Raw genomic sequence first — 24,402 nt, 5'->3', positions numbered from 1 at the left:
CCAAACATAGACTGGGAGCATTACTCAAGCCCTAACACCCTAGCCCAAAGGTTCCTGGAATTTATAAACTCAAATGCTATGGAACAACTAGTCACCACTCCCACAAGAGGGGAAAACATACTTGACCTGATCATTACCAACATGGGGACTCTATGCTCCATACCAGAAGTATACTCCTCATTGGTAAGATCAGACCATAAATTAATCTCACTGGATATCCACAACCCGACCCCACCCCCAGCCCAAAAAACCACAGTGAAAAACTTCTCAAAAGCGAATTTCACACTTCTCAAAACAGAGGTGGAATCCTTCAAGGTCCCTGGGCCAGTGGAAACTACGGCCCAAACTGCAGAATCCTATATAAATGCATTCTATGGACACCTCCATGAATGCATGGATCATGCTATCCCAAACAAAACCAAGACCCAATCATCCAAAGGCAGGCGTCCAGTCTGGTGGACCCCAGCCATAAATAAGCTGTACAACAGAAGGAGGAAGCTACTACATGATAGAGCAAAATCCCTAAAAGGGAAGGCATCTCTGAGCAATATTAGCAAAAAACTACGATCCCTCATAAAATCCTCCAAGGCCAGCTTTGAGAGAAAAATTGCACAGGACACTAAAGATAATCACAAGGCTTTTTTTTAGCTATGTTAGGAACCTGGGATGTAACTCCCAGGTATGCTCAGAGTTGATCCAAAATGACCAAAAATACACTGAACCCACAGACATTGCCGTCATCCTGGTAGACAGGTTTAGTGCAAACCCCCCCCCCCCAAAAGCGCAAATATCTATCCCAGCAGAGTGCTGCCTCCCTAACATCTCAGATGCTCAGGTGAAAGCCGCCCTCTCCAAAGCAAAAAAACACTGCTTCAATGGGACCAGACTGTGTCCCGGGATACGTCCTACATGAACTCCAAGAAGAACTAAACCCTCACGTAAAACTGCTGTACAATCTCAGCCTTACAACAGGATATGTACCCAAAGAATGGCGTACAGCAACAGTGGTCCCACTCCACAAAGGTGGTGCCTCTATGGACCCTGGAAACTATCATGCCATAAGCCTGACTAGCCTAGTCTGCAAAGCTATGGAGAGGATCATCATGGAACTCGTAAACAAAGACATTGGGGACCTGCAGACACGGGATCCTACCCAATTCAGCTTGGTCAAGGGCAGATCCTGCCTCTTGAACCTGGTCGACTTCTTTGAAACAGTCACCAAGACCATAGATGAAGGGAAGGTAGTCCGCACAGCCTACCTGGACCTCGCAAAAGCATTCGACACTATACCCCACTCGGGCATCATAGATAAGCTATCCAGATTAAATATAAACTCCTATGTCAAAAACTGGCCCAAAGACAGAACCCTCAGAGTCAGAATTGCTGGAGCCATGTCAGACTCGAAACCGGTTACAAGTGGTGTCCCACAAGGCTCAGTCCTGGGACCACTCTTGTTCGGTATACATTTTTCCAAGGTACAGGCTAACACGTGAGGACTGTGGCTGACCAAGTTCGCAGATGACTGCAAACTGGGCGCCATAATTGACTCTCCAGCTGACACGAGCATCCTTCAAAAAGGTCTCACAGAGACGGAAAACTGGTGCCAGAGCCATGGCCTAAAGCTAAATGCCAAAAAGTGTATAGTCATACCCTTTGGCAAAAACAAAGTACCAACAAATTACCACATAGGTGGTAACCCATTAAGTATGGAGGAAGTAATTAGGGTCCTGGGGACCCAAGTTGATAGTAACCTCTCCTTCGACAACCACATTGCCAGTGTGGTTAGAAAGACCTGTATAGCCCACCTTATCATGAAAGGATTCACATCTAGATCAGGGGAGGTCATCGTGCCCCTTTATTCATCCCTCATCAGGCCCATAATAGAATACAGTGCCCCATTTGGGATGTACCTTGCCCGACACCTGCAGCAACTGGAAAGACCCCAAAAGTACCTCACAAAGAGGATAAAGGGACTGAAACAGATGCCATATGCTGCTCGGTTAAAGAAACTCCAGCTATAGTCAGCTGCATACCGCCTGCTTCGAGGCGATCTATGCCTGACATATAAAGCTATATTCAACCCAGAATTAATGGACATGCTCCACCTCAGAAAATCCAAATCCCTTAGAGCCATGCGCTCGAGGGACTTGAACCTCAGCACAGAAATAAATAGGATATGCTGGAGGGACAGATTCATAACCCAGAGGCTCCCTTCACTCTGGAATAGAATCCCAATCCATGTTAGGCAGAGCCCCTCACTGACTCTCTTCAAGAGGAATCTTGACTAGTGGGTGGGGGGATCGTAGGTTTACCCTGGGGATTGCATCCGTGTCACTACTAGTCAGAGGCACAGTAAACTCAAATAAAAGGTGGCGAAAGCCAAACACACTCTGGCTAGGCTTATAAATGCCCCAGGGCATAGCCTAGTATGAACCTATGAACTGATGTTAATATTGAGTACCTTCTTTGATGGGTTTTTATGTCAAGTTCACATTCCCATTCACAACTTGGAATATATTTTTGTGCATAAATTTTTGTTGTCTGCGTATGCCGATTGCTGAAGCATGTAGTGACTACATGCACTGCCCTGTTAAGTAGACCTAGTGCCTAAGCTATCCCCCCCTTTATTTTTTTTCTGTTGCTGTTTGCACAGTTTGTGTATCAATGCTGGCACATCTGGGAAAATTGCTTGCATACATCAACTTGATTCTAGATGTTTTAGTGAGGAGTGTCATGTGATGCACTGCAAACAAGCAAGTGTTTCAGCCCTGCTACCTGGAGGCATTGAAAGGAAAGTTGTCCTGGTCTGTCTCAATAATACGTTGCCTTGTTTGAAACCATTTTCAATGGAGATTGTCAAAAAGGGTCAAACATACAGCTGCACTTATTATATGTTGCCAGTGACTTGAAGCTCAGCATATAGGGTGTAGCCAAGCCATACATGGTTAGCTCATTTGTAAAATGGTCTTTATGGTCCTGCAGCTATTGATGTCAACCTCAAAATGTAAGGTCAGCTTACCCCATGACAGTCCTCACCTTCAAAAAATGAAGGTAGTGGAGTGGCACACTGACAATCTATCCTAGGAGGTGCATTCTGAGATGGGTGTACTGTCTGACCCCTGAATGATAAACTGCAGCTGAAAGGCTACATTCTTTATCATAAGTAACCTACCAAGTCAGTTGTCACCCCCCCCCCCCACACACACACACACACAAACAAAAAAATAGCAGATGTTATTGGCCCAAATGGAGGAGGGAATGTCAGCCTGTCCTGCATGTCTTATTTTCAAGGTCATTTTTTGTGTGTGGTAGAATCTAGAGTTATGGATGTGTGGGATTTCACCCTTAAAAAAAAATGGTTTTGGTGCCAGCACTAACCCTGGTGGAGACATCTGTATGCCACGTAACTGCTTTTTGTCTCCTAATACCTCGTAAGCATCAGATGAGTACAAAGACCTTGACCATTTGGGCACAGGAGAATAATATGTTGATAAATACATCGAAACCTAACCATATAAGATTTTGGAGACATAAATTAAAAGGTGAATATTTAATACAGCACACGGTGATTGAAACTGTAGATTCATTTAAGGACCTGGGTATATCAATAGATCCAGATTTGAGTTTTTCTAGTTATATCAACCAATTATTAATGATAATTATAGAACTGTCGGTTGTATAAAAAGATTTATAAAGTCTAGGAAATACCACCAGGCCAAAAAAACTTCAATAAAATGCACAAATCCAAAGAGCTCCAATGTAGAAGTGCTTTCGGGTCAAGTCTTTCATCAGATAATACACTAAAGTTTTTGCATGGACATTTAAGCATCTTATTAACCAATCACCTTTAATATTGCACCCTTCTCCTTTTTAAGACCGGCTTAATTGGGGCTACACTATTCAAGCCGGGCATTCTGTCTGCTGATAATTGTATGATCCACTTAATTTCATTATACTCTGTGAGGTTCACCATGTCACCTCCCCTCTTATTAATGTACATCATTTATAAAACCATGATTAGGGTTATTACTTGTGTGTTGATATAAAGCATTTTGTTTCTGTAAACGTATATCCGATAGATGTTTAAAAATCCTGTCTTTCAGCATGCTGTTAGTTTTATCTACATAGTATGACATACATTGCTGACAGGTGGCCAAATAGACCAGATTGTGTCCTACAGTCCGCATAACCTTTGAAAGTATACTCTTTTCTTGTTGGATGTGTGAATAAATTATGTTCCATAATATAAGAACATGCTCTACATTGTCTACATTTGAACGTTCTTATACGTTGTGAAGCCACCCTTCTTTGATGTCTTATGTTCCTTTCATACGATATCTTTTAGATTTCTATTCCTCTTAAAACCAGATGATGGAACTGAACCAACTATATTCCATATCTTGTCATCTGTCAACAATATTTTCCAATTTCGTTTTAATTATATCACAAAGATATGGACTACAAGGTGGCTTGTGTTGTGATTTTATTGTGTATTTTATTAAAGGTTTTTGTCTTGGTGGTCTGACTGCTTTCATTTGATTTTCATGGACTATTTTTACGCAGTAGACCTTAAGTGCTGGACTTCTTACTTCTATTATTTATGTAAACTTGAAATTGTACAAAGGAAATATACCAATGGCATCCATGGAAGTGAAAATTTGAGTCATTATGAAAAATATCTGAACTTGTACAGTGTTTCGTGTAGATATAAGGATACCTTATTCAGGTATATAGTGCATTTAGTGACAACTACCTCAGGGAGTGTTTGAGGTTATCAAAAAAGTAGTAGGGAATCATCAATCTATGTAAAAGATTCTATACTAATGAGAAATATACTATTTGATTCTCTGACAGAGCATTTGATGCATGGAACAGATTACCAAATTACATTAAAGCAAGTACTAGTTTAGGTATTTTTAAGAGCAGCCTGAAAACTTATGGGAGCAAATGTTTTCGTATGTTGGCAGGCTAGAAGGCATTAATGCCCATGCTTAAAACATTTATATGCATGTATAATGTTGTTCTGTGGGAGGTGCACAACAGCAACAGGTAAACCCTCCCTGTCCTCAGATGACCCAACTTCTGGGTGGAGGACACCCTGAAGTTAATTAATCATGGTCTTCTCGAAGTGTCAACTATCTAAGAATGGTAGTTTGAGCCATGGGTCATCTCTCTCATGGACACAGTTAACAGGAAGCCTGCTGGCTCTCTCTTCTGCAGCCCATAAGAAGGTGGACATCCTTTACAAGCCCTTACTGAGTCCCCATCATGTGTTGCGGAGCCGTCTTCTCTGTAATCCATTTGAGTTAGCCAAAGTAGGTCCCAAAGAGCACAGCATTTTGTTAGCATGTCACCAAAGCCCAAGGTTTTGGGTAAAGAAGGTGAGTGTACCCCTCTACCACTATTGTTCTTGGAACTGTCAGCTACTAATTTCAACCTTTCCATATTCTTTTCTTCCTTAGTGAAGCCATAGAATAGTGTGCAGACTTCTTTGTGTTTGGGCTTAGGGAGGATCTCTGAGTCTGTCTGTGGCTTTCAGGGTGGGCTGCCATGTATACTACTTGATTGTGTTGACACTGTGGCTACAGACCTTATGTGCCTGTGCTCTGGATGGCATGGCTAAGGTTGATTTTCTTCGTGTTTCACTGTTGCAGTCATTACATTTGGGTAATCTGCTTGCAGGTTGCCCTCAGTCGGTCTGATTAACAAAGTCTTGGGTCCTGCGTCGGTTGCTGTCCCTTCTTCCATGACGTCAGGTCGTCGGGGGTATAAAACAAGCAGTCAACATCATTACATCAGTCTTTCTTGCCAGGCGGTGCCCGAAGCAGAAGCAGTTTGCAACTGCCGGCCGACTCCTGAAATTTTGTTTTCAAGTTTCAGAACCAAAGTCTTCAACTTAAAGCTAAGTACCCCGTTGGGGAAACTTTTTCTTGCTCCTTACTGATGTCAGTAAAAGTTAATAATTGCATTACTTGTGGGAAGCAAAAACCTCATAAAGATTTTCATTCGTACTGTATTCCTTGCCTAGGCCCTGACCACAACGTACCTTGCTGTCGGTTCTGTGCTTATTTAATCAGCGCACTGTCCGTCGTCTGTATATTTTTGCCTCTAAATATTTTGGTTCTCTGTTTTATTATCCAGGAATGTCGTCGGTTAGCCATCCGATTACCGGGATTCCGAAAAAACGCAAAGATACAGAGACAGGCTGTCGAGGTCCAAAACTGCCAACAATGCTTTTCTTAAGCCATTCGCCAGTTCGCCAGTACTCGGGCGCTTTCGCAGCCCCTGATACGTGCTACTTCTGATTCACAGGCCTCTACTGAGACCCATTCAGAGTCCTGTATGCCCAAGATATTACAACTATGGAACCCGTGGATGTCTCTACCTTGGATGGGTCCGGGGCCACTGTGCAGGCACTGGCTTCTGAGGGTGTATTCAGGCCTACAGACTTGCATATTAAATCGACACCTCCTTCATTACTAAGGCCTAAATCTCGATCCATGACTAAAAAACCAACGCCCAGGCCACATGCTCATGCCCCTATGCCTAAAAAACAAATGATAAAAATGGTTGAAGATCTAATAACTCTAATCAGGGGTAGTCAAACCCCCCCCCCCCCCCCCCCCAAGAGGCCTAGGACTGAGCTTGATTATGAGTCTTCTGATCAGGATTCTGTTTTGTCCATACCTACTTATGAGGATTCTGATGCAGAGGATTATTTTCCCTCTGCTTCCCCTCCTGAGGATTTTTCTTTTGGGGAAACATTACATACTTTAAGGGAACATTTCCACTGAAAAACCCAGGAATTTTCTGATTCAAAAAAGAGGCTTAGGGATTTCCTCCTCTTACTTCAGCATAGGCCTTTGGCTATGCCTCCTGTAATAGACTTTGTTGATGTGTTCTCGTAATCATGTTTGGCTCCTGATTCCTTGCCTCCTGCTCCTAGTAAACCTGACCGATACTACAGGGTTCCTGTGTCCCACAAGTTCCTTTTCAAAAATCCTGTTGCAGATCCAGAGACTATTTCTCAGGGGCCCAAGGGCATTAAGGCTTCTACTGCTAAAAGTACTACCCCTTCTGATAGAGATTCCAGGGCGCTGGATAGATGGAGTAAAAAGGTTTATACTTCTGCAACCTTGGCAATCAGATCTTTAAACTGCCAATTTCATATGTTAAAATATCAGCAACATATTATTGGACTGCTTAAACAGAAAATGATGTTGATTCCTGACTCTGTGGAAAATAAAGATTTACAGGACTTAATGCATTCTACTGAACAAGTTGGAAAGCATACTTTGCAATGTGGATGTTCATGTTTCACTGTTGCAGTCATTACATTTGGGTAATCTGCTGGCAGGTTGCCCTCAGTCGGCATGATTAACAAAGTTTTGGGTCCTGCGTCGGTTGCTGTCCCTTCCATGACATCAGGTCATCAGGGGTATAAAACATGCAGCCGACGCCATTACATCAGTCTTTCTTGCCACGCAGTGCCCGAAGCAGAAGCAGTTCGCAAGTGCCGGTCGGCCGACTCCTGAAATTTTCATTTTTGAGTTTCAGAACCGAAGTCTTCAACTAAAACCTAAGTACCCTGTTGGGGAAATGTTTTCTTGCTCCTTACCGATGTAAAAGTTAATAATTGCATTACTTGTGGGAAGCAAATACCTCATAAGGATTTTCATTTTCACTGTATTCCTTGCCTAGGCCCTGACCACAATGTGCCTAATTGTCGGTTTTGCTAAATTTAATCAATGCACTATTAAAAGTCGGTATATTTTTGCTTCTAAATATTTTGGCTCACGATTTAATTATCCAGAAATGTCATCGGTTAGCAATCAGACTACTGGAATACCTAAAAAATGCAAAGAAAAAGACAGAGATAGACCGTCGAGGTCCAAAACTGACAACGCTTCTCCTAAGCCAGTCACCAGTTCGCCGGTAATCAGTGAGGCGCTTTCGCAGCCCCTGATATCCGCTACTTCTGATTCGCAGGCCTCTACTGAGACCCATTCGGAGTCCGGTATGCCGCGAGATGCTTCAGTTATGGAACCCACGGATGTTTCTACCTTAGATGGGTCTGGAGCCGCTGTGCAGGCACCGGCTTCTGAGGGTGTTTTCAGGCCTACAGATTTGTATATTAGGCCGACACCATCTTCAAAACTAAGGCCAAAATCTAAATCTGTCTAAAAAAATTACGCCTGGGCCACATGTGCAGGACCCTATGCCTAAAAAACAATGATCAAAATGGCTGAAGATTTAATTACTCTGATCAGGGGAAGCCAACCCCCTCCTAAGAGGCCTAGGCAAGACATTGATTATGCATCTTCTGAACAGGATTCTATTTCTTCTGACTCTTCCAATGAACAGGATTTGTCTATACCTACTTATGAGGACTCCAATGCAAGAGATTCCATTCCTTCTGCTTCTCCCCCTGAGGATTTTTCCTTTGGGGAAACTTTACATACCTTAAGGGAACATTTCTACTGGGAAAGTCAGGATTTCTCTGAATCTAAAAAGAGACTTGGGGATTTTCTTCTTCCTCAGCATAGGCCTTTGGCTATACTTCCTGTTCTAGACATTGTTGATGTTTTTTTCAGAATATAGTATGGCTCCTGATTCTCTGCCTCCGGCTCCTTGTAAGCCAGACAGATACTACAGGGTTCCTGACTCCCACAAATTCCTTTTCAAAAATCCTATTGCTGATCCTGAAACCATTTCTCAGGGTCCTAAGGGCATTAAGGCCTCTACTGCTAAAAATCCTACCCCTTCTGATAGAGATTCCAGGGCGCTGGATAGATGGGGTAAGAAGGTTTACACTTCTGCAACCATGGCAATCAGGGCTTTAAACTGTCAATTTCATATGCTTAAATATCAACAGCATATCATGGGACTACTTAAACAGAAAATGACGATAATTTCTGACTGTGTGGAAAATAAAGATTTACAGGACTTATTACATTCAGCTGAACAAGTCGGAAAACATACTTTTCAATGTGGTTTTGATTCTTTGGAGGCCTCTTGCAGGGCTGCTGTAACTGGGTCTGTGCTAAGAAGGCATGCTTGGCTCAAAGAGCAAATTCTGCCTGATCATGTTAAAGCAAAATTGTTGGATGCTCCTTTACAACAGGACCGTCTCTTTGGTAATAAGGCTGAAGAAGTTTTAAAAAAGATGGAAGATGAAGGTAAATCTATGCAAACTGTGAAAGATTTCTTACAAGTGCAACCTCCAAGATTTAGTAGGCACTGGCCTACTAAGAACTGGTCCTTTACAGTCCCTTCGAGAGCCACTCAATTCAACCCCAGACATTCCAAAGGCTCCAGGTTTCAGTCGCAAGGGACTGTTAAAACAAAACAATGGGGTGCCTCTACCTCCAAATCTGGAAGCAACAAGGCTCCTCCCTATGGTAAACAGTCTCAATGACTTCCCTCTACACTCACCAAGTGCTTACCTTTTAGCCACCCCTTTGGGGGGAAAACTGGCACTTCATGCACAAAACTGGCAACTTATAACCCAGGACAAATGGGTTTTAAATATAGTATCCCAGGGATACAGATTTTATTTCCACACGTTGCCAATCCTAAAAGGATGGCCAGACCTGCCCCCAAATCAGTGGGCAGAGGCCCAGAAAAGTTCTGTCCCTCATGAACATGGGGGCTATTTAACCAGTTCCAGAAGAGCAAAAAGGACAAGGTTTCTACTTAAGACTTTTCCTGGTACCCACAAAAGACAAATCATGGCTTCCAGTTCTGGACTTATCTACTTTAAACACATTTCTGGACATTCCGGAATACAAGAGGCTGACTCTTCAACAGTTACTTCTCATGCTAGGCAAATATGCCTGGTTGGTAACTCTAGACTTAAGAGGCTTACCCTGCATATCCCAATCAGGGAATCTTGCAGAAGTTACCTCCGCTTCAAAGCAGGCTACTTGCATTACCAGTTCTCTGCACTGCCCTTTGGTTTATCTACTGCGCCCAGGGTCTTCGCAAAGTGCCTTGCTCCAATAATTGCATTTTGCAGGCAAAGAAAAATTCAAATATATCCATACCTGGACGATTGTCTAATTCAGGTAGAAAACAAGGACATGCTTCTAAAGCATTTGGCGTTTGTAAAAAGGGTTCTAACTTGTCTAGGGTACACCATAAACGAAAAGAAATCACAAGTGGTACCCTCTCAAAAAATTGCATTCCTGGGTGCAAGCTTGAATACAACTGCCCAGATGACTTACCTTATGCCAGAAAAGCAAATTCAATTGGTGACTTCAAACAAGTGGTCACAAAAACCCTGCTATCTGCAAGACAAATTCTGCAAGCCTTGGGGTTCATGACCTTCTGCATTCTTCTAATTCCATATGCAAGACTGCATATGAGGAAACTTCAGTGGTACTTAAAAAGTTTATGGAGTCAACATTGTCACAGCCTGGAAACAATGATTCCTATCATACCTTGCCTGCAACTAGAGTTCCTATGGCGGGCAGAGGCCTGCCATCAAAACAAGGGACTGCCATTCACTCCACCCCCTGCCGCCCAAACCCTAACTACAGACGCATTAGACTATGCTTGGGGGGCTCATCTGGCAGGGAAGTGCATTCAGGGCAAATGAACCTTCATATCAATCAGAATGAGATGCTAGCTGTTACAGAATGCACTGACAGCCTTCAAGGACTACATTCATCCAGGACAATTAATGATAGACGGACAACACCACAGTTATGTGGTACATAAACGAGCAGGGGGGGGGTACACATTCCTACCCCCTTTGCAGACTAGCCGTGGCATTGTGGAACACTGCCTTGACCTACCAAATACAACTACAAGCTCAATTCCTGTCAGGAAAGCTGAATACTCTGGCAGACAAACTAAGCAGAAATGTTATGGACCCACACGAATGGAAACTGGAACCACGAATTTCAACATGTTGACATGCAAATAGGGGAGTCCAGACACAGATCTTTTTGCCTCACCCCAGAACTATCAATTGGACAAATTCTGTACAAGAAGTCATCACAAAAAAGTTTGGAAAGTGGATGCTCTATCATTCAGCTGGAAAAACCTATCAGTCTATGCTTTTCCCCCTCTGCCTCTGCTCTCCAAAGCTCTATTAAAAGCCAGACAGGACAAACCAAAAATCATTTTGATTGCTCCAGACTGGCCTCGCCAACATTGGTACCCACTCCTGCGCAATGCGTCACACCTTCCACCATGGCACCTGCCTCAGACACCTTACCTACAACCAAACAACCAAATTCTGCACACTCGGCTCCAAACTTTGAATCTTGCAGCCTGGCTAATCATCTAAATTCACCCTTGGCATCCCTCAGCAAACCTGTGATGGATGTCATTTTGGAGGTGAGAAGACTTAGCACTAGAAAATCTTATGCTGAGAAATGGAAAAGATTCTGTGCCTGGAACCAATCACAAGGAATAAGCGCAGCAGTGCCCAGTATTCCTCAGACTTTACAATACTTAACTGAGATGCTTCACAAGGGCCTGTCTTTTTCTTCCATAAAAATCCATGCCTCTGCCATTTCGGCTCATTACAAGGTTGGGAGGGTGGCCTAATGGTTACGGTGTTTGCCTTACAAACACAAGGTGCAGGGTTTAAGTTTCACTAGGGATAATTGGCTAAGCTTAAAATGGCTTGCAAGGGCAGTTAGCTTAGTACGTTGGGAGGGTGGTCTAATGATTACGGTGTTTGCCTTACAAGCACAAGGTACAGGGTTTGAGTCTCACTAGGGATAATTGGCTAAGCTTAAAATGGCTCGCAAAAAGCAGTCCGCTTAGTACTAACCTATGAACACAGATCCTCTCCTCTTCTCAAGCAGTACCTCAGAGCGGCCAAAAACTTAAAGACCTCCCAGGAGAGCTCCAACCCCTGCATGGAACCTTAATTTTGTATTGGAAAAACTCACTCTCCCTCCATTTGAGCCAGCTGCTACTGCAGACCTATAATTTCTCTCCTGGAAAACAGCTTTCCTTTTAGCAGTCACTTCAGCTAGAAGGATTTCTGAATTACAGGCTCTTATAGCAGTGGAGCCTTTCATTGTTTTTCATGCGGACAGGGTGTCTCTCAGGACCAATCCATCTTTCATGCCTAAGGTGGTAGCCAGTGTGGCTCTTAATCAGACCATTCATCTGCCAACTTTCTTTCCCAACCCACAGAACAAGGGTGAGCAGATTCTGCATTCATTGGATGTACACAGACAACTTAGATTTTACTTAAACAGGACAAAATCTCTACAAAAATATGAACTACTGGTGGCATTTGCTGCAGGGGCTGAGGGAAAGCCTGTTTCAAAGCAGACTATTTCCAAATGGATAAGCCATTGTATTCATTTCTGCTATATGCACCATGGTAAAACTATTCCCCAAGGGATCAGATCTCATTTCACCAGGGCTGAATCTACATCTGCAGCCTTTCTCAGAGGTGTTCCTACCAGAGACATTCTAGAAGGTGCTACCCTGGAGATCAGTTCATACGTTCACCAAACATTACCATTTACCTTTCTTCTCCAAATCCAGAGCTGGCATTGCCTCTGCTGTCCTGCAGGGCCTTATAGCTTGTCCTAATGCTGTATAAGTCCATCCTCCCAACCGTAGCTTTGGGAATCTACCCAAATGTAATGACTGCAACAGTGAAACATGAAGAACATAGTACAGTTGTGTACACTTACCATAAATGTAGATGTTCGAGTGTATTCACTGTTGCAGTCCTGGTTACCCACCCTCCAGCCCCCTGTTTTTTCTCTTACTATACCTCTATTTTCTTTTACTATGCTTAAAAGCCTTTTTTGGGTGTATTTGTTTTGATTTGGAGGTATATTTTTTGTTTAAATTTATATATATATATATATATATATATATATATATATATATATATATATATATATATATATATATTTTTTTTTTTTTTTTTTTAATTTAATTTTTTTTTTTTTTTTTGCTCCCCATTTGGGGGGGACATCTGGGGCAAGAAAAACTCATGTAATGATGTCGGCTGCATGTTTTATACCCCTGACGACCTGACGTCATGAAAGAAGGGACAGCAACCGACACAGGACCCAAGACTTTGTTCTTCAGGCCGACTGAGGGCAACCTGCAAGCAGATTACCCAAATGTAATGACTGCAACAGTGAATACACTCTAACATCTACATTTATGGTAAGTGTACACGACTGTACTTTTTGATTCTTTAGAGGCCTCTTGCAGAGCTTCTGTTACTGGGTCTGTGCTTGGAAGGCATGCTTGGCTTAAGGAGCAATCTCTGCCTGATCATGTTAAAGCTAAATTGTTGGATGCTCCTTAAAATCAAGACCGCCTGTTTGGCAACAAGGCTGAAGAAGTTCTTAAAAAGATGGAAGATGAAGCTAAATCTATGCAAACTGTTAAAGGTGTTTTACAAGGGCAACCTCCGTGATTTAGTAGGCACTGGCCTACTAAGAATTGGTCCTTTCCAGTCCCTTCCAGGTCCTCTCAAGCCAAACCCAGACACAGCAAAAACCTCAGGTTTCAGTCCCAGGGGACTCTCAGAACTAAGCAGTGGGGGGGGGCCTCCACTTCCAAATAAGACCCCCCCCCCCGTGGTAAATGGTCTCAATGACTTCCTTTTAAAATTCCCAAGCAGTTATTTTTTGACCACCCCTTTGGGGGGAAAGATTGCTTTTCACGCAAAGAACTGGGAACTCATAACCCATGACAAATGGGTTTTAAATATAGTGTCCCAGGGATACAGATTTCATTTTCACACGTTGCCAACACCAAATGGGTGGCCAGACCTGCCCCCAAATCAGTGGGCAGAGGCTCAAAAACAAATACTTTCCCTCTTAAGCATGGGGGCTATTCAGCTGGTACCAGAAGAGGAAAAGGGACAAGGTTTCTACTCCAGACTTTTTCTGGTACCCAGAAAAAACAAGTCATGGCATCCAATCCTGGACCTGTCTACTCTAAACACTTTTCTGGAGATTGCAAAATTCAAGATGCTGACTCATCACCAGTTACTTCCTATGCTAGGCAAAGACGCCTGGTTGGCAACACTAGATTTAAAAGAAGCATACCTGCACATCCCAATCAGGGAATCTTGCAGAAGATACCTATGCGTCAAAGCAGGCTACATGCATTATCAGTTCTCTGCACTGCCCTTTGGCTTGTCTACTGCACCCAGGGTATTCACAAAGTACCTGGTCTAGTTATTGCATTTTGCAGGCAAAGAAGTATTCAAATATACCCATACTTGGACGATTATCTAATTCAGGCAGAAAGCCAGGGCATACTTTTGAATCATCTGGCATTTGTAAAAAGGGTTCTAACTTGTCTGGGGTACACCATAAATGAAAAATCACACCTGGGTACCCCGTCAACAAATTACATTCCTGGGAGCAAGCTTGAATACATCTGTCCAGATGGCTTACCTCAAGCCAGAAAAGCAAATTCATTTGGTTACCTATTTCAAACAAGTGGCCACAAACACCTTGCTATTTGCAAGACAAATACTACAAGCCTTGGGGTTCATGGCCTCCTGCAGTCTTCTAATTCCATATGCAAGACTGCATATGAGGAAGTCTGTGGAGTCAACATTCTCACAACCTGGAAACAATGATTCCTAAAATACCTTGCCTACGCTTAGAGTTCCTCTGTTGGGCAGAACAAGGGACTACCAGTCACACTACCCCCTGCCGCCCAAACTCTAACTACAGATGCATCAGACTATGCATGGGGGGGCTCAATTGACAGGGAAGTGCATTCAGGGCAAATGGAACCCAAGTCAAATGCACTTACATATCAATCAAAAAGAAATGTTAGCTGTACAGAATGCTCTGACAAGCTTCAAGGACTACATTCTTCCAGGTCAACTAGTGGTAAAGATGGACAACACCACAGTTATGTGGTACATAAGCATAAGACATTCCTACCCCGGCTGCAGACTAGCCATGGCATTGTGAAACACAGCCTTGAGCTACTAAGTGCACCTACAAGCTCAATTCCTGCCAGGAAAATTTAATACACTGGCAGACAGACTCAGCAGAAACCTCATGGACCCACACGAGTGGAAACTGGAACCAAGGATTTTCAACATGTTGACAAGTGACTGGGGGAGCTCAGGCATGGATCTATTTGCCTCCCCCTAGAACTACCAGTTGGACAAGTTTTGCACGAGGACTCCCCCACAAAAAGCCTGGAAAGTGGATACTCTGTCCTTCAGCTGGAAAAACGTATCCGTCTACGCCTTCCCCCCGCTGCCTCTGCTCTCCAACGTTCTACTAAAAGTCAAACAGGACAAACCAAGGATGATCTTGATTGCTCCAGACTGGCCGCACCAACACTGGTGTACCCCCTCCTGTACAGTGTCGCAGTTATCTCTTTCTCACCTGCCTCAGACCCCTTTTCTGCTGTCTCAGCAGGAGAACCAAATTCTGCACCCTCGGCTTACAACATTGAACCTTGCAGCCTAGCTAATCAGTTAAACTCACCCTTATCTCTCAGTAAACCTGTGATGGATGTCATCCTAGAAAATCTTATGCTGAAAAATGGAAAATATTCTGTGCCTGGAACCAATTTCAAGGGATGAGCACAACAGCGCCCAATTTACCTCAGATTTTGCAATACTTAACTGAGATGCTTCACAAGGGCCTGTCCTTTTCTTCTATTAAAATTTGCACCTCAGCCATTTCAGCTCATTACAACACAGAACCTCCCCTCTTCTCTCATCCTCTGCTCAAGCAGTACCTCAGAGGGGCCAAAAACTTGAGACCACCCAGGAGAGCTCCAACCCTTGCCTGGGACCTTAACTTTGTATTGGAGAATCTCACTCTACCTCCTTTTGAGCCAGCTGCTACTGCAGACTTAAAATTTTTGTCTTGGAAAACAGCTTTATTTTTTAGCAATCACTTCAGCTAGAAGGATTTCTGAATTACAGGCTCTTATGGCAGTGCAGCCTTTCATCATCTTTCATGCGGACTGGGTGTCACTCAGGACCAATCCATCCTTCATGCCCAAGGTGGTATCCAGTGTGGCTCTTAATCAGTCCATTCATTTGTTTACCCTTCTTTCCCAGTCCACAGAACAAATGGGCACGGATTCTTCATTCCTTGGATGTGCACAGACAACTTAGATTCTACTTGGACAGGACTAAACCTCAAAGAAAATTGGAACAACTGCTGGTAGCATTTGTTGCAGGTGCAGAGAGGAAGGCTATTTCAAAACAAACCATTTCTAAATGGATAAGCCATTTAATTAATTTCTGCTATAAGTACCATGGAAAACCTATCCCCCAGGGGATCAGATATCACTCCACCAGGGCTGCATCTACTTCTACAGCCTTTCTCAGAGGTATTCCTATCCGGGACATGCTAGAAGCTGCTACTTGGAGTTCTGTACATACTTTCACCAAGCATTATCATTTGCCAGTTTTCTCTAAATCCAGAGCTGTCTTTGCCAATGCTGTCTTGCAGGGCCTTATTGCTGGCCCTAATGCTATATAAATTCCTCCTCCCAACCATAGCTTTAGGAATCTACCCAAATGTAATGACTGCAACAGTGAGACACTAAGAACATAGTACAATTGTGTACACTTACCATAAATGTAGCTGTTCGAGTGTATTCATGATTGCAGTCCTAGTTACCCTCCCTCCAGCCCCCTAACTACTTCTGGCTATACCTCTACTTTCTTTCACTATGCTTAAAAGCCTTTTTGGTGTATTTGCTTTTTGTTGGAGGTATACTTTGGTGTTTTTGTTTGTGCTCCCCATTGGGGGCACCTGACATCTGGGGCACAAAAAACTGATGTAATGACGTCGGCTGCTTGTTTTATACCTCTGACGACCTGACGTCATGGAAGAATGGACAGCAACCGACGCAGGACCCAAGACTTTGTTAATCAGGCCGACTGAGAGCAACCTGCAAGCAGATTACCCAAATGTAATGACTGCAACAGTGAATACACTCTAACATCTACATTTATGGTAAGTGTACACAACTGTACTTAAGGATGATTTCTGAAACAGCATTCCGAATATCCATTTTAGGTACAAGTACCCTTCGATCAAGCACCTCTAGACCTGATGGATGACCTCATTAGGAGGAAGTGGACTTTTGCCATTTGTGTGGAGAGCCCTTTATGTTCCTTTCCTTGATTCCTAAATGTCTGAGAAAGACTTAAGTATCACATGATCCTGCCCCTTCAGTGGGCATCAGTCTCATACAGGTGATGCTACCCACCCCTCTGCAGCATTTCTAGCTATGTCCTGAGCCTGCTTATATGGAATAGTAGTTTTCCCTGTTTTCTCCAGCCTGGAGAGGCTGCGAAAGGGATCTTTGATAGGTTCAGCTCCATAAAGCAACCGGTCACTGAAGTTCTTGAGACATACTCGGACTCTGATATCAAGAGAGTCCATAAAGCTTACACCTCTCCCTGCCACATTGGAGTTCGGTACAGGAATTTTTCTTCCCCACATATTCCTGGCTGTGATGGTGATTGTTGGATTTTGTTCTATTCTGACATTCAGTGGCTTCAGACAAGTATGGTCTTCATGCTTATAAAGGGTGCCTGGATGATGATGCTGGACATGGTTGCATTTTGGCACATCTGTTCTTAGGAACCATACAGGAGACTTTTCCATTTTTCTCTGAGTGTAGATAATGTACCAAGTGTTATAGCATTATTCAGTATTTACATTGCTCAGCAAGGTTTTGGCCACCAAAAACAGGCTCCATGCATTCACTTATCTAGATGTTTGGCTCCTGCTGTCCTCAGCCAGGGACTCCCTGATGGCGTCCCTTTAGTGGGCACCTCTTGGTTGCAGTCTTTTGAGGGCGTAACCATCAACAGGAAGTCCGCCTCTGTGTTCCCACTCCAAGAAGTAGTTTAATAGGTGAAGAGCTCAGTACTTCATTGCTGGTTACTCCCAACTTTAAAAAGTAGTTTTGTAGGGGGATGATGATACAGAACAGTATCCTGGCTCCCTTCTGAGTTTTATGGCCACCACATTGTTCATGATGGTGTCTGTGTGTGTGTCTGTGTGTGTGTCTGTGTGTGTGTCTGTGTGTGTGTCTGTGTGTGTGTGTCTGTGTGTGTGTGTCTGTGTGTGTGTGTCTGTGTGTGTGTGTCTGTGTGTGTGTGTGTGTGTGTGTGTGTGTGTGTGTGTCTGTGTGTGTGTCTGTCTGTGTGTCTGTCTGTGTCTCTGTCTGTCTGTCTCTGTCTGTCTGTGTGTGTCTGTGTCTGTCTGTGTGTCTCTGTCTGTCTGTGTGTCTCTGTCTGTCTGTGTGTCTCTGTCTGTCTGTGTGTCTCTGTCTCTGTCTGTGTGTCTCTGTCTCTGTCTGTGTGTCTCTGTCTCTGTCTGTCTGTGTCTCTGTCTGTCTGTGTCTCTGTCTGTCTGTGTCTCTGTCTGTCTGTGTCTCTGTCTGTCTGTGTCTCTGTCTGTCTGTCTGTGTGTGTGTGTGTGTGTGTGTGTGTGTGTGTGTGATGCAGTGGCTGTGAAGTGTCAGACCATGTCATGAAGCTCTAAAGCCATGCACCGTTCTGAGCAACCTCTTGGTGAGTCCTTCTCTTCCTTCAGTTGAGCCAATCTTGAGTCCTAACAATGAATGTGTTGTAATGGTGCAGAGCTTATTATAACTTTCATACAGTTCCTGGACTGTGGTTCACCCATCCTTAGAAGGGAACTGTACATCAACCATTTGGAGATGGAAGTAGTATCATTACACCTTTGGACCTTAGAGAAAATAAAACTCCTTGTGAGGTCACTCCTCATGCGGTCAGGCAGGCATTCTTATATGACATCAAGGCAAAGCTTGGGGGAGGGGAGTACTAACTCTCTGGCAATGAGGAGTAAACCCTGACTACATTGCAGCAATGTGAGTTTAGATAGAAGGTGGCAGGTGATTACAGGCGTGAGTAGCCATTGCCAGCTTGCCCATCATGGGGAGGGGAGGCTGCTGAGGCTTCTCACATGGGTTATATTTAGTGGGAGCACTTGGTGTTCACCCCCATGGAGATTGAGCTTAGTGAGCTCCCACTGTAGTATTTGAGTTTCACAGTAAGTAGAGGGAAATTCAGTGTGCTGAGCCCTTGGAGATCAACTACACGTGAGCTCTGAAAAGTGTTGGGGGGGGGGTATTCTAAGGCGAGTGTAGCTTACCCCACATGTCCACCAGACTGGGGTCTCATAAAGGCCCGTTTGCTCTATTCAAATGGCCGTCACAACTGTGGAGCATACAGCTAGGAGCGCCTTCCTAGAGGCAGGGTGTATGGTGCAGTATGTGTGTGGAAGCTTGAGAAAGCAAGAAATTTTAATGTGGGTTCTCAGAAGTAGAAATCCAGTCACTATCTAATGAAGAAGGCTGTCATAAAGAAAAGCTAATGTTGACAAATGTTTATATATATATATATATATATATATATATATATATATATATATATATATATAATGTGTGTGTGTGTGTGTGTTGTATACCATAGTTTTGCACTATAATGTCCTGCAGGTCTTGGGGCAAAAGTAGATTGCTCCAGAAGGTATAGGACATGTCTTAGCTTTTTGCCTAAGTGTACACTTGCTTGACTGTTGACCATACAGAAATGTTAAATAACATGTCTTTCTGAGACCTTTCTGTACTTATGTTTAAGGGGGAGAGAAGTAATTGGTAAATACCATCGGTCTCGAAGCTCAACTCATGTGACAGACTAATTTATTTTTCCAGTTTCTTTGCTAGTTTCTTGAAACGTGGTGTTCCGACTGTATTAATTTATTTCCCACTTGTTACCTTGTCATTTTGTTAGTGGGGGAGGGGGGGTCTTAATTTTTGGTTGGCTGTTGTAAATTTGCAAACATACTTCTTTTCAAGGAGATTTAACAGTTATTTTTATAGATATGATTTTCCTTTTTAGGTTCATAGGTAGTTACTAGTGATGTAGTCCAGGTGACCACTTGTGTGTAGACCAATTTCCTAAAGATCTGTCTGGTTAAGTGACTTGACCAAAGTCACACAGTGGATGAATGAAGGCTTATGAAATCAAACTCCGCACCTTAGGAAGCAGCTGATTAACAGCTCTTTACCGTAATCCTCTGCACTAACTGTTAGACAAACTGAGGTGCTTGGGACTGAACTCTGGGCCTTGCACATGAAAAGCATGCTTTATTTTTATTATGTGAATGATTTGGCCTAGTTCCTTTATTAATTAATTCTTTTTTTCAATACCCACTTTCTCATTCTGGGTATGAAAGGCCATGGGTTTCTAGCAGGCATTGACAAGGCAAAGAACCTGTCCTGAATATGGTACAGGTCGTGCACACACTGCTCATGTGCCTGTGGGCAGTTTCAACATTAGGAATTCAAATAACAGTGTGTCTTGAGAATGTGGGAGGAAATTGGGAGCAAATGCTGAAAAGTGACATGAGCACAGGGAAGATGTGTTAACTGCACACACAAGGCACACAGTCAAGAACAAAACCAGAAAATCAAGAGCGGTGAGGCAGCAGTGCCCTGCTGCTAGTTAGCACTCTTCCATTACAACTTTATAAAGTCATATTGGCACGCTGCAGGTTTATTTCTTATATCTTGAAGTAAATCTCGATTTGCAGACTTTGTGCTTGTTTTCTCTTGATCATATATACATGTGCTGTACAGAAGATGTTATTCTTGTATGGGGTCTGAGTGATGATTTTAGTTCAGATAGTTCATGGATCAAGTCTGTAGAAGGAGCAGTTCTGGAGATCATGTCATGGTTGTTGCATTGCAGAGTAGAGAAAGTGTAATGTGCATTATAAATTGCCAATGTAGTATTTAACTGAAACTGTTACCCTCCTCTCTTTGGCAGGCCTTTTCACCCAACATTTGTGGAAGAAATGCAGAATAGGCACAGATTTAATGTTTTAAAATGTTACTTTATTATTTTCTTGCACTTGGGGATAGTATCCTCCGCACTTGGGGATAGTGTCCTCCGCACTTGGGGATAGTGTCCTCCGCACTTGGGGGTAGTGTCCTCCGCACTTGGGGATAGTGTCCTCCGCACTTGGGGATAGTGTCCTCAGCACTTGGGGATAGTGTCCTCAGCACTTGGGGATAGTGTCCTCAGCACTTGATGTTGTACAAGACCTTTGTGCGTTTGACTCCAAAACAATCATGCCACCTGTTTAAGCACCATCACTGTTTAAAAAGTAGTCTTCTGCTACTAAGTGTTAGTAAAGTGACAAATAATAATGATGTCAGGGTTCAATAATGCTTACATTCTGAGCATATTATGCGACATAAAAAAAATTAGTTTCTCAACAGTGATGGGACATGTACCAATATGTTGTAGAATTCCTGGGTCAAAAGCAGTTATGAATTACTGGGGGACAGATGATGCAGTTTGTGCCATCCTTATGATGATTCATACTCTGCTGGTTGCTGGCCTTACTCTTTTCTAAGGTGGCACTGTAATACTGAACGTATATTTCATCTCAGGGATTTAAGGTGTGATCACAGTGCTTTGCGGCTGGTGGTCGCAGTATGCTGTTCATGTAGGAACTACAATGGCTTGGAATGTGATGTGTCCAAAAGAGGACTTTGCTATAGTACATCTGTGAAACATAGAACAAGAACAACAAAAAGATTTTATTTTTCTTAGAATTCTGTATCATACCATTCGTGTAAAATGTGTAGTTTAACTTGACCATCTTAAGAAAGAGGAGACACTCTCACACTTGAGTATATTGATACCGTCTGTGGTCCGAAAACCTTTGAGAAAGCTGTACTGTATTGTTTTAAAAATGGCTTCTGTGGCATCAGTTATCAGTACATTGATTTTCCTGAATTTTGTGAATAGTATTTGTTTGACAAACTAGTGGTTATAAGTCTCCATTTTAGACTGTATCTAATGCAATATGTTACTACTTGTGTACATTGTCTACTATATTACTTTCATCGCATACTTTTTCTAGGGTATTGCTGAAGTATCCCTTGGGTCACTGTGGTGGCCCGACCATATAGGTTGGTTGTGTCACTTTGATCTTCATGAAGTATCCCAAAGATCTCTGTTGTCAATAAAATGCTTATTTTCTGATTTGATCCAGATGACCTAGTCCATTGTAGTGGCTCAGGTGATGGAGGAGTTACTGACTGGAGGTTGAGCAGTGATGTGGCAGTGCCTAATTACCCCTCCCTCAGAGGGAAGGGTGGCATGTGCATGCCCAGGGTGCATACTCCATGCTAGGATTCCCTGTGAAGACTGGACATCACTCAAAGGAGCTTGACTGTAAGGAGAGCATGGTCATCTGACATGCGACATCAGTGACTGAAATGAGTCATATGCCCTTGCAGTAGCCCATTGGACAGAAATCTTTTCAGCATCTACTGGAATATATAGAGGGGATAGTATTTACATAACAAAACAAAAAAAAATTCTCTTAATGGCTGCCTTGGGTGATGTCTGCTCTGCGATCTATTCTTGCCTGATTAGGGAACAAACGGGCACAGTCACAATGATGAGCCTGATGAATAGCAGGTGTATGTGCGTGGTGGTGGTGGAGAGGGAATAACATTTTTTATGCTGAATGTTTGTGCACTTCTCTTGCAGTATGTGTCAACGGATGATGATGCTGAAAGTTCAAGAGCAGAAACACCCAGCACTGTGACCGAAATTGAAGTGGACTTGGACAGCTACCAGGTGGCACTTGAGGAAGTCCTTGTCTGGCTCCTTTCAGCAGAAGATGCTCTCCATGATCAACCTGCTATATCGGACAATGTTGAGGAGGTCAAGGATCAGTTTTCGACTCATGAGGTAAATTTTATGTAATTGTGGTTTATCAATTAAAGTAGTCTACTAGAAGTTAAAATGATGCTTTCTATTGTGGTAGGAACAGGAAAACTTAGAACTATTGCGGTGTCCCTTTTTTATGTTTTACTTTGTGACGTTGTAATAAAACTGCATTTTGTAGTAGTCTTCAAAAGTCTCTGAAGTTAACTGAATGGTTTGGGTGCACTTTGTGTAGTCATAAACAGGTGCTACTTACCCAAGTTAACAGACTCAAGGTTGATGTATATACAACAGCAGGATCACACAGAACAAAGATGTCTGTATTAAGGTTTTGTGGAAACACAATACTTGATCAACTAAATATTCAATTGTATGGAGTAGTTTTTTGCCAAAAATATAATTGTCTTCACTGAGGGCTTATGGCATCAAGTGTGCTCCAGCTTGGCATTTTCATAGCCATGAAAGAATTCAACAGGCATAATCCTAATGGTTTCTCTTACATTCCCACTCCTTTCCTTTTGTGCTTTATGTTGGTAGTGAAGCTCAAGTTTGTTCTACATTTTCCTTGGGACTTCATCCCTTTATTATAACTGGACTGGTATTTGTTCCTGTTCTTTGACAAAAACATTAATTTCCTGCCTTGGCTGTGCACACACTGCTTCTGCCTACTCTGTTCACAGAATGCTTTTGAGATAGGCCATCTGGAGAGTATCATCACATTTAAAATGGAGATGTGCAGATTAGCAAATGATGATGCCATTTTCCAGCTGCGACACACAACAAACCACAATCCTAACATAATACATACCTCCATAGTAGTATTTTGTATGTTAAGAGTTTGATGACCTTAACATAATCTAACCTGGTAGGTTTGTGGTGGGTTTATCCTGTTTTCCATTTCACTTTTGCATTATTTGCTGTAAAGCTACATCAGACACTGTACTCCTGGGTGCACCATGACATGCTTTGCTGTCGGAGAATGGGCCAAATCTTTTAGCCCATTAATTCTTTTTTGCTCACGCAGTTAAGCTTTTGTTTTTTTTACTTTAACTATGGAAAGTTTCCGTATTTTATGACTAAAGTTAAACCTTCTAAGTGCCCTTATGGCTAATGTAGTGTGTGCCAAGACCCACACCAGCAGGTTTTCATAAACGTATCTCTTAACAATGTAGATCACAAGTTTGTTTTATTTATTTTTGCCCCTCCAGGTGATCCCACTACTGGCGTTCATTTGGCCCATTTATTCGAGGACCAGGACCAGACATTCCTGGGCTAGGTGAGAGGAGAGTCTTACATGGCATTTGTTCATCTCTGAAATCCAAATCAGCCTTCTGCTCCATGGTAAGAGTCAGGTGATAGGGAGTGGACCAGCTTGCTGATCTTGTGGGGGCATCCCTGTCGCAATTGGCAACTCCTCCGTCTGCTATCGCTATCTCCTGGAAGAAAGTGTGCGTACCTGTGCAAATGCACATTGACAAAGTTGTCACAGAAGGCACAAAGTCCACAAGTTGACACCTACTACTCTCACTTGATACCACTCTTGTGGTGAGCCAGAAATTCCTCCCTTCCCCAGGTGGGCAGGCTGGAAGTGCCATCCTTTGTACAGGTGTTTAAGCCACTATTCAAACTCCATTAACCTGTTCCACAGTCAGAACTTTGTCCCTCTACACCATGGA

The 24,402-nt window shown here is 43.0% G+C and overlaps 1 protein-coding gene across 2 annotated transcripts in view; it reads left to right on the top strand.

The window, feature by feature from the left end:
- UTRN (utrophin) overlaps window positions 1-24,402 on the top strand; it is a 4,744,936-nt gene that overhangs the window by 1,155,121 nt on the left and 3,565,413 nt on the right. For both annotated transcript variants that reach the window (XM_044069601.1, XM_044069592.1), the window contains exon 10: window positions 22,547-22,750. In XM_044069601.1, the coding sequence (XP_043925536.1) occupies window positions 22,547-22,750 (204 nt within the window). The remainder of the gene's footprint in view (window positions 1-22,546; window positions 22,751-24,402) is intronic.

The sequence above is a fragment of the Protopterus annectens genome, chromosome 1.part0, assembly GCF_019279795.1.
Source record: "Protopterus annectens isolate FY-2018-M chromosome 1.part0, PAN1.0, whole genome shotgun sequence".
In the NCBI taxonomy this organism is placed as follows: Eukaryota; Metazoa; Chordata; order Ceratodontiformes; family Protopteridae; genus Protopterus; species Protopterus annectens.
Note: the sequence above shows the minus strand (reverse complement) of the source record. Positions and strands in the feature narration are given on the sequence as shown.